Source organism: Thermochaetoides thermophila (genome assembly GCF_000221225.1).
Source record: "Thermochaetoides thermophila DSM 1495 unplaced genomic scaffold scf7180000011816, whole genome shotgun sequence".
Taxonomy (NCBI): Eukaryota; Fungi; Ascomycota; class Sordariomycetes; order Sordariales; family Chaetomiaceae; genus Thermochaetoides; species Thermochaetoides thermophila.
Window position 1 is genome coordinate 5092433 of NW_006383032.1, and position 11045 is coordinate 5103477.

The window sequence follows — 11045 nt, forward strand, 5'->3', positions numbered from 1 at the left end:
TCAGCTGTCCAGTGAGATTCGGTGGGGAAGGTGCGGCACGGACCACCGGGGGACAGCAGCCACACGGCGGCGAGCAAGGGTGAGACGAGAATGTAAGCAAGGAAGCTGAAGCACACCACTTGGGTCCTGGGCACCCTCACCCACGGGCAAGCCCACTGGCGTGCAGTGCAGTGTGCAGTCCACAACAATCCTCCATCCACTCATTCATCCAACCCTCACCTCATTTCGTCTTGACATATCCGCGCTGCGTATACATTCTGCACTCCGTACTCCTCACTCCGAGCCTTCGACTTCCATCCAGCTTGCTGCGACAGCGACGCGATTTGGTTTCTCTGGTCTCGCTAGAAGCTACGGGGCTTCTTTGATCCCTTTTGGTCTTTTTTTTTCACCTTTTTCCTCGCCGTCTTTTCACTCGGTGATCCGACTGCAGAGCTGAGTGGAAGCGTGAGAGCGAGAGCGAGCTAGGATTGCGTTCTGTGTTCTGCTTGGCGAACGGCGACTGGCGACCTGGCCTGCCCACCCGCTGCCCACCTGCCCAATTTTGACCCAGAACCTACAACCTACAACCGTACACTCACTACCCGTACCTACAAGCTTGAACTGGACCCGCGCCGCGCTCCGGGGATTACACCCAAACCGTGCCTGTGGACACAAACGTCATTGCTTCCCCTGCTCATCTCACGACGACGGTTCGACAGCATCGCCCTGCCTTGCCATTCCGAAGCACTGATTTACTACATTCCAGTCCTCCTGCCTCTGCGCCTGCGACCGCCAGGCCCGCCCTTGTATAGCTTTGCTTCGAGTCCCGCGACACCAGCACCACCTCCCATCTGCCCGGGCCCAAAATGGATACCAACATGGAGGATGTTCATGTCGGGCGCATCCCGCCAGACCTTGGCCCGATTAATGTTGAGCCGACCAGCATTCCGACTCTCGATGGCTGGATTGAGAGCTTGATGCAATGCAAGCAGCTGAGCGAGTCCGATGTCCAGAGGCTGTGCGAGAAGGTCTGTATCCGCCTCACCACCTACTGCATGCTTCCCCGCTTCCTTCATCTCCGAGATCTTCGCCCTCTCCGGCGCGCGCGTCCATCCTCATCTCCCTCGAGAGCCGCTGCATCGCCTTCTGCACCGTGTCGCCGATCTTCTTTCTTCCCTGGCCCATGTACCCGACGGTGCTCCTGTCGTCCCGATTGACGCGCTATGGCTAAACCCCCGCAGCTTGTCGAAGCCGAGCCCATGCTAACCTGACTCCCCGTTCCAGGCGCGCGAAGTCTTGCAAGAAGAATCCAATGTACAACCTGTCGTATGTCTTACCTTGCTGGCCAAGGCCCAATCGACGTGATCGCGGCTCCTCACAGAGACTAATCATTGTTTCCAAACAAAAGAAATGCCCCGTAACGGTCTGTGGCGACATCCATGGCCAGTTCCATGATTTGATGGAGCTCTTTAAGATTGGTGGGCCCAACCCGGACACGAATTACCTCTTCATGGGTACGCGATAGCACTTTCTTTTGGCTGAACTGAAGGAGGGGAGAGTGGCAGACCTTTCTGACGATTGCGATATTCGCATAGGGGATTATGTTGACCGGGGGTACTACTCGGTTGAGACCGTCACCCTTCTTGTCTGTCTTAAGATTCGCTACCCGCAGCGCATCACGATTCTGCGCGGCAACCACGAGTCCCGGCAGATTACACAGGTCTATGGCTTCTATGACGAGTGCCTACGCAAATACGGCAACGCGAACGTGTGGAAGTATTTCACCGACCTCTTCGACTACCTCCCTCTGACCGCACTCATCGATAATCAAATTTTCTGCTTGCACGGCGGCCTATCGCCCAGCATTGATACCCTTGACAACATCAGAGCCCTGGACCGTGTCCAGGAGGTGCCCCATGAGGGCCCCATGTGCGACCTGCTGTGGTCTGACCCCGACGACCGCTGCGGCTGGGGCATCTCGCCGCGCGGCGCGGGGTACACCTTTGGCCAGGATATATCAGAGGCATTTAATCACAACAACGGCCTAACCTTGATTGCCCGGGCACATCAGCTCGTAATGGAAGGGTACAATTGGTCGCAGGATCGGAACGTGGTCACCATCTTTTCGGGTATGTTCTGTTGCTTGCCCTTATGAGGCATGGCCGTAACCAGAGACTAACGACTCTGAAGCTCCAAATTACTGCTACAGGTGCGGTAACCAGGCAGCCATCATGGAAATCGACGAACACTTGAAATACACATTGTAAGATTTCCGATTCTGTCCTCCTTTTGTTTTAAGGAATTTTCGGCCTGACCAGACTTTTAGCTTGCAATTCGATCCTTGCCCGAGAGCAGGAGAGCCTATGGTTTCAAGGAGTATGGCACCCAACGTCAACGATGTCCTATCTGCATTACTGATTTCGACTAACGCTTGTCGCAGGGACTCCTGATTACTTCCTCTAATTTACCTCTGATTCAGCCAGCTTGGGGGTTGGTGGGTTTGAGATGACGCATAGAGCAGGATCTAGCAGAGAAAGGGAGTGGAAAGGAGAAGAGGAATGGCGTCGTGTGATACATACATACCTACTACAGATATCAACGTACGTCGGGTTGCTGCCCCTGGGGGACGGCATTTGAGAAGAGACTGCTCAGACTTCCCTGAACGTGCCTGCTTCATAAAAGGTTTGATGGATGTCCTGTTTATTCTTCGGCACATCGCCGTGTACACACACCTTCCTCTCTCCTTTCCCTTACGGGATGAGCGTCCAGGCTTGGTCCAATAATCAATGGGGAAAATGGTGTTATTGATTGAAAGTGCCGAGGTTTGGAGAAGTGAAGGGGGAATGACAAGATCCTGGACGCTCTTCATCACCTTGCCGTTTGGTGCTTACCTACACCCCATGTGTCTCGTTTTTTTGCTCCCCAGAGTTCACCCTTACATTTTTTCCCATAGAGGATGAGACTAAGTTAGCTTAGGTAGCAGAGCTAGATATGCCATGCAAATTCTTGTCTTTGCTCTCGCCGCTGACGCAATAATACATTTGATTGCAGCATGGTGCTTTGTATGCCCACTTACCATAATCGTTGTCTTCGTGGTAGCAAGAACTTCCTGTCAGATGTCATGCTTCAGGGGGGTTTAGGCGACTTCTTGGACCTGACGAAGTTGTTCCTGAAACTAGCAAGCTCGAGCCATTATGAATGATTGTGACTTGATGATGGTCAGTCCAAATTCCCTTGATGCATGATGATTCTGCGGAAGACATACCGCTCTGAGCAGTGTAAGCACTGCTTCAACAGAGATAAGCACGTGTTTGTGATTAGAACAGCATACACAGGCCATATTCTCACATAAATAGGTGGCGAAACTACGTCAAATCCATCAAAGTGTCTGTGAGCTTCTGTTCCAGTATCCATGTGCATCAAGGCGCTCATTGCCCTGCTACGTGCCACAGTGAATGAATTGTGTATGGTTATCTTCTAGGAGGGTGAATTTAGGAGAAGCCTGGGCTAGCAACAGACTATCCAAGCAGCTTGACCATCTCCATGAAGTCAAAGCTCCCAAGTTGATATCCTCACGTGTGGCCCACCGACACTGTGCTATGTAATTCTACTGGCATGATTTGTGATTTTCTTATACATAACTATTCCTCCAAGATACTCACTTCCTAGTATCTCATCATCTCGCCATCGCCATATCAAGTTCCTGTGACACTATCGGTCTATCAAGTTCCAGTGACAGCACTGCTTACTGTGGCCTCGGACAGGCATCATAGTCGCAGTTAAGGGACCTGAATTGCCGGAAGGAATCATTTGTTTCTCGGAGTCTTGATTCGCTGACTCTCATTTCGTGGGAGAGACAGGTACATAACAATATTCAATTTTTCTTTTCATGTTTAGACTGCAGGTGATTGGCGTCGCTGTGGCTAACAAATGATGAGCTCTTTCACCGAGCAACTCAGGCAGAAGGATCCCGAATGGCCAGTTCACAGGTGAGTATGGCCCTTGTTCATCCGCCATTTGACAAGAAGCATCTTGCCTTGTTCTTCTTCTAACCTGAGCTCATTGCCGTCGATCAACTCGAACATTGTTTTTAAGACAACAAGATGAAGTATAACTAACCATTCTCTCCACTAAAGCAGCCTCAGCTGCCAGTGCTCCCTGGACCCCCTTATCCCCCAACAACTGCGCAGTTAGGTCTAGTCCCCTCTATCATCCCCGATGTCCCCATTTCTTCCGCCCTACTAGCCCTCTTCCTCGGAGGGGCTGCCACCAACCTGGTCATCTTCCGCGCCAATCGCAAGCGTGGCTTTCGCTTCGTTTTCTCCATGGTTTTCTTCGTCTTCTGTGTCATTCGCATCGCTGCCCTGGCCCTGCGTATAGCATGGGCCTGCCACAAGCGAAATGTGCGGCTCGGGATCGCGGCACAGATCTTCACGGCCGCCGGAGTATTGGTGCTGTTTGTTTCCAACCTGGCGTTTGCGCTACGCTTCGTAAGGGCGTATCATCCGTCTTTGGGGTGGAAGCAATGGGTGAAGTGTGTGTTTGGGGTTTTATTTGCGAGTGCCGTCACGGTGTTAGCCATGGTGATCACTGTGACGGTTCAGGGGTTCTTTGTGAAGGAGGGCAGCTCAGTGAAGGAGATTGATCGAAAGATCCAGTTGGTTTGTGGGACGTATTTGGCGGCATATGCGTTCTTGCCTGTGCCTATCGCTGTCGGCGCAGCGTTATGGCCAAAGAGGACAAGGATTGATCCATTTGGACAGGGACAGTTGGGGACGAACCTCGGATTGCTGACGACCGGGGCATTACTGCTCACTGCAGGGGCAACCTTCAGGGCAGTAGTCACATTTCTCCAGAGACCGATTAGAGATCCGGGATGGTTCCATAGCAGGGCGTGCTTCTATATCTTCAACTTTACCATCGAGCTGTTGGTGGTATATTTGTACACTCTGGCGAGGTTTGACAAGAGGTTTCACGTCCGGGATGGCAGCTCAGCTCCGGGGCACTACTCCTGTGTTGACCTCAAGCAGGGAGACATGACTGCACTTGCAGAAGCCATGAGTGCTGCGAATGAAAGGATTGAGGATAATGAGGGAGACAGGAAGTCGGATAGTAGATGGCGGATTGGAAGCAGGCCAAAGAGTGCGAACGATTCGTACGTGGCTCGGCCTGTTGAGATGAGCAACCAGGAACGGGATGCTGACCTTGCTTGGTTGGCGTGTGCTCTGGTATGTTTTGAATATGAAAAATTCCGCCCGTTTCTCCCCCCAATCTCAAGGACTGCTGTTGACTGTAGTCAACAGAACATATTATACGGCGAAGAACTAGACAAGCAGGCCTCATGACCGACACCACTTCTCGCGATCTGACAAAAGGATGTGTCCATTCGCCCAGACTGAGTTCTTTGGTTAGCCCACTCAAAAGAGGGATGGCTGTCCTGATTCATCGGTGACTTATACCCTTTAGCCTTGCATATCGGGATAGCTGGATCAGAGCTGTTGCTTAATGGAACAACACAATGGAATGTATATTTCAGTGTTCTTACGAATCACTGTTGTAAAGACAGTGAAAGTATTCTTATGGGCTTTGTTAGGTCTCCTTGGTGATGCCAATCAAATTCACAGCTTCGAATTGTCACGTTTCTCAGATAGAAGGCTACCTATGTTTGAGGTACTGGGTAGACAATCTATGCCCGCACCGACAAAGCAAAAAATCAGAAGTGATAAACCGTGGTACACGGCGATGTTTTCGAGTCAAACGGTGAAACGGCTGGGCCATGGAGTGATCCTAGACAGAAGCTTCTACTGCGTGGTTCACAGAGTTATATGGAGGATCTAGGCATGGGAGATATGAGACTTCAATCAGCAGCATTCTTCACTGGGCAAAAAAAAAAAGGGGAGCAAAATATTGAAACACACAAAGTTCCCGACAGATGTGGCACAGGATCAACATGGATGGAACATGTTCTCAAGGGAACTGATCGAGCTTTCGAGCTGCCCTCCAGATGCTAGCTCGCGAAATGAGTTGTGTTTCCCACAGGAGGTACCATCATAGGTACTTGACATTCAATTACTTACAATTGCTTGACTCGACAGTGGGACAAGACCGCCCCGCGTTTTCCATACCGCCCTGATTGAATTCACCTCTACTGGATTATCTAGTCAGGAGGCCTGCTGCGCAAATGAGTGGCTGATCTGTTGTTATAGGTAGCAGCTATGGGCAGTGACGTTTTGGAGGTGAGATCCTCAAGTAGGCAAAATCAGGTTCATGACAAGGGAGCTTGTTTCAGCGGATCTCCGAAGGTGTCTCGGCGGCTCCCAACCGCAGCTTCACGACCAATCAGCCCCGCCAAAGACTCGGCATTGAGACAAACCCCACTACCTTATGGTACAACCCAGAGCTTGATTGACGACACGTACCAGCCAGCTTGAGGATGAGCATTTAGCTTTCCAAATCTCACGATTTCAACCTACCTAGCTATGCTAGGTAGCTTCGTGCTTCAGGCTATTTACTTTCTTAGGCTGTTTTCTGCTCCCAGAACAGTTGGCACGCTACATACTCTACTTGCGTTAAACACCTAGGGTTAGAAACCATTTTCTGAGCAACTTTGGTGATATGCTTCGACTTGCACCAAACCACACTGTAGGACACAACATCATGTCGACCAGAAGATCATGTTGGTCCTTACCAGTGAAACAATATTTGCGGTCCGCGGGAGTGAACCGGACAGCTGTAGACCGTGTACTTGGGCTTCGGGACTGGCACACACGCACGGGCAAGACGACAGGTACGCATCTCTCCAGCAAGTCCAGAGACAGCATCCGACGTGGACGCTACAATAATACATACACCTTAAGTACGTAGCTATCCGATTCTGGTGGATGCTGGGAGAAACGCTGGCCAGCCGGAGTCCCTGACCCCAGTGGTCCATTAAACAGGCGTTTTAAGGTTCTCCTCAAGGTTGCATTCTGGCTGCAATTCTCCGGTGCCTGTGCTCTTCTCCCACTCCCCCTTTCCCTGCCACCCGAAACGTGGCGCATCGCACTATCTTTCCGGAAATCTTTACATCGAATTCTGGATGACGATTGGCACCGATTTTATCATCAAGATAATCTTGAAGAAGCAATCAATGGGATCCGGAGAAGGCACAACCATTCCCAAGACTGCTCTAGGTCCAAGTTGCTGCCGCCACGCTTGCAGGACTGGAGGTCGCAACCGGGGTAGCATGCCTGCCCCCTGCAATAAAACTTGACGTCCTTGGTTAGTTGCGCTAGCCCTAGCCTCAACGGGAAGGCGGACTCCTGCTGTAGCTCAAGCTCAAGCGAAATTGGCCTGCCGACCCCTGGCTCTAGGCAGGTCTCCAGGGCCCGTTGTTTTCGATTTTGCTAAGGTCACCCCAGACCCCCATAGCCCACACTTGCTCGTCTTCGTTTCTCGTCTCGTCAACTCATCTTCGTCCTCTCTTTCGCCCATTCCGTTCACCTTGTTGCCGCGAACTGCTCGCGCGTGTCCCGACGACCTGAGAGGCGTGACTAACTGCCGGGCCTCCCCTCAACGGTCCGAACTGCACACTCCCCAGGCGGATTGTTTTCCATTCTTCCTCTCGTTTGTGTGTCGTTGATTTCATCGTACCTTTTCGCTTCTGCACTTTTTCGGCTTCCACATCTCGGGGCCCTTCCGCTCGCCCCGTGACAGTTCCCCACATTGAGTCAGCCTTCGCCGTTACCTTTGATCAATTCTGCCGTTCTTTTTTTTCTTGCAACAGTCAGCTACTAGTCGTGTCTTTGTCTGCTGCCAGTTCCTCGCGGCAAACCATCAGCCACGCGCAATCAGGATCCCACTTCGCCGACGACCCTCATTTGTACTCGCGTCGCGTCCTCTTTTCTTCATAGTCGACTCGCTTACGAGCGCCCTGTTCTTGAGCGCTGGTTCGCGCCATCGCGGCCATTCGGTTCTTATGCTGCTCTACTTGTCCCAATCACGTATTGCACCGCACTTACGACTCTAGTGTGGCTCAATTGGTCCGTGGCAAGCTCTGACATATCGACAAGGCTTGCGGGGAAGTCATGTGCGGTGGAAGTATGGAAGAACTTGACAACAGCGATGTCTACACTATTGCAGTGAGCCACGGTTCTGCGGTTTGTAGTAGAGCTGGCCGCACCCCATTTGTTGCAGCTGGCTCGACTCTGGGGGAGGAAGCAACGCCAAAAGCCAAGATGACGTCGACTGCGAAACCCCGCCGGAGGTCAAGTCGCTTGGGCGCAAAAGGGGCACTATTAGCTCTTCTCTCTGCCCCTCCGACCGCCATGGCCGCCTGTCTGTCACTTCAAGGGTCTAAAGCTTGCGCTGCCTTTCAATCTTCGAGCGTGTCCACGAACGACAGCCATCTGGTGGGCCTTTTGTAAGTTCCCCTGAGTACTGCCATCTAAGATGGCCAGACAATACCTGTTGGCAGTTAGTTCAAGGTTGCTTGAGCAAGCCGCTGACATTTCTCATAGTCCTTTTCTCAGTTATGCTTCAAACGTCCAGCGGTTTGATGAACTCCTCACCACCTATGTTCAAACCGAATACGTTAAAGAAAAGTAGGGTTACTGCGAGCATGCTCCATGTTGGACCGCCAGCTAATTGCTTTTTAGATATGGGACTCTGCTGGGTTGCAAAGGTCTTGACTTGACCAATACCAGCGACTTCTACGCACGGTTTACTACTACCGTAATTTGTAATGCTATTATTCAAAATTCAATCGAGACTTGCGGCCTTTCACCGGAACAGTCTCGCCCAGTTTGTGCTGAAACATGTGTATGTAAATTGAGATGTGGCTTCGGAACTCTTAGCTAATCTCAAGTTTTTAGGCTCAGTTTGCGCAAGCGGAGGCATATGTTCTGGCAGACCCTGGTCTTTGCCCAAACCCCGGAGGCAATGCCCAATCACAAATCCGCGCAGACTTTGTTACTTGCTCCTTGCCAGATAATTCTTTATCAAGCCGAAACTGCATTCCCGGAATCGCAAATGAGCCTGAAAACTGCGGATATGGCAACAGCACCATTGGCCTTTGTTCCTATTGCGCGAAAGGCGGCATCAACTCAACCGATACTTGCTGCTATCAGTCCAATGCAGAGGCTCGTTGCAAGGATGTCGTTCTCCCTAGCATTACGCCCATCACTCTTCCCACAGTTACAGCAACTACGACCGCAATCCCGGAGGGCAGCGAAGGAGGATTGAGTGGCGGTGTGATTGCTGGTATCGTCATCGGCTCGATCGTGGCCGCAGCCCTCCTTGCTGGTTTGGCATTCTTCATCTTTTACCGGCGAAAGCGGAGCGGAAGTCAACAAGGCAGCGTTTTTAACCAACCATCCCCTGCTCGACATGGCCCGCCTCCGCCACCGGTGAAGCAAACTAGCAGCGGTCCAGTGAGCTTTGAGATCTTGCCTGGAGGCAGGGTAGCACGAATGTCAGCCTTGGAGGGTCATTCCAGTGATGGCCCGTCTCGTCACACAGTACGCGACATTCCGAGTTCTCTACCCGGGACTGCTGGAACATATAGAGGCAGCAGAAGACGTGGTGACGACCGCTCTTCTTCCGATGGATTTGGCTCGAGTCCCGCATCAGAACGCGGTATTTCGGCCGGTATCCTTCGACCCCCTCCAACTGCGTTGAGGAGGAATGGCTCCCTTTCCAGCAGTTCAGTGCTAGTTGGCGATGACGGGCATTCTCCTAGCAGTGCTGGCATGTCCTCCCCGCAGGGAATCGCGAGCCAACAATCAGAGCAACTCCCGTTCTTCAAAGACTATTACTCACAAGACGATATCCACCCCGGCGACCGCGTTGCGGTTTTGTGGGCATACCAGCCGCGTGCCCCTGATGAGTTTTTGCTCGAGCGGGGTGATATGCTCAAAGTGATAGGTATCTGGGACGATGGCTGGGCCACAGGCGTCATGCTGGACGAGAGGGCCGAACAGTGGGAGGCGCGACGGCAGGCGCAGCGCGATAGTGGAGTTTCCAACACATCTGGCAGATTGAACGACAGTCCAAGACCTATCACCGGGGAAATAAAGGCATTCCCGCTGGTTTGCGTTTGTTTGCCGCAGCACTGGAGGAGGACTATCGAGGGCGATGGCTCAGTTGAAACCGGATCAAGCGGCCCACCGTACACAACCACGCACAGTTAAGATCAATATCTGATGTCGCAGTCTATCTGAGTCGAGCTCACCTAGGTGATCCGACGACACTTTACCACGTATTTCAGCTTCGGAACGACACCATCCACAGTTGCAACACGAGCCCAGTTTTGCTCTCTGACTTGTCGACAATCCTCCGCTTCTCTTATAGAAACGAGAAATCGCACATCGATTATCCTTTCTATCTCCTGTATATATAGACAGCTCTCGGTCGATATGAAGGCAGCTGCTCTACACGGTTTCTTGTCCCCCAACTTGTCAAAGTTACGATAAGACACCGTGCCTCGACCAATGGGCCAGTCCATAGATTCCTGTTGTCATTTGGCGATGCTTATTTCTCGGGTCGGATCCTCTTCTGCGATTACGACGGCGTTGCTTGCTGATATCCCGTTATCTTGTTATTCATATACCCTTTTTGTCAAGGACGGTGTTCTTTCATGGAGTCGGTTGTCTAATGGGTTTTCGGGCAGAGTCAGGCATTGAGCGAGGGAGGAGAGAACCATCATGAATGCAGGCTGACTCGAAGGTGTCGAGTTATGCCCAGTTATTAAGGGGTCAGCTGTGGTTACCGCTTCGGGACGACCAGGGACAATTTCTGATGCAGCAAACAGTCTACGAAACTTTTACCATCTGCAGGTCTGCAGGTACAGCTTTTGGTTTCCTTTGATACCTATCTAGACCCCCTAAAATGACATTATAAGTTTGGGCCAATCTCCGTCCATAGTTATGTGCAGCAAGCACATGGCGCAATGCGCGTTTAAATGCCCGCTGATTTGCTATCAGATGATTTGCTCCGTAGAAGATGATCCGCACGATATGAGAGCTACCTAGTTCGGGGGGTTGGGGTTGATGAGTTGGATTATTCTATGAATCGATTGTTTACCCTAG

At 51.7% G+C, this 11045-nt stretch overlaps 3 protein-coding genes across 3 annotated transcripts; all 3 read left to right on the forward strand.

Moving 5' to 3' along the window:
• Positions 1 to 845: 845 nt before the first annotated feature.
• On the forward strand, positions 846 to 2442 carry CTHT_0034640 (serine/threonine-protein phosphatase-like protein; the record flags this gene model as incomplete). Its single annotated transcript, XM_006693834.1, has 7 exons — positions 846 to 1007; positions 1264 to 1305; positions 1388 to 1493; positions 1575 to 2108; positions 2170 to 2242; positions 2306 to 2355; positions 2420 to 2442. 7 exons carry the CDS (start codon positions 846 to 848, stop codon positions 2440 to 2442), a joined length of 990 nt encoding a protein of 329 aa, XP_006693897.1.
• A 1511-nt stretch (positions 2443 to 3953) lies between these two features.
• CTHT_0034650 (uncharacterized protein) lies at positions 3954 to 5324 on the forward strand (the record flags this gene model as incomplete). Its single annotated transcript, XM_006693835.1, has 3 exons — positions 3954 to 3968; positions 4116 to 5207; positions 5283 to 5324. 3 exons carry the CDS (start codon positions 3954 to 3956, stop codon positions 5322 to 5324), a joined length of 1149 nt encoding a protein of 382 aa, XP_006693898.1.
• Positions 5325 to 8195: 2871 nt separating this feature from the next.
• CTHT_0034660 (uncharacterized protein) lies at positions 8196 to 10148 on the forward strand (the record flags this gene model as incomplete). Its single annotated transcript, XM_006693836.1, has 3 exons — positions 8196 to 8380; positions 8490 to 8550; positions 8832 to 10148. 3 exons carry the CDS (start codon positions 8196 to 8198, stop codon positions 10146 to 10148), a joined length of 1563 nt encoding a protein of 520 aa, XP_006693899.1.
• Between the last annotated feature and the right edge of the window lie 897 nt (positions 10149 to 11045).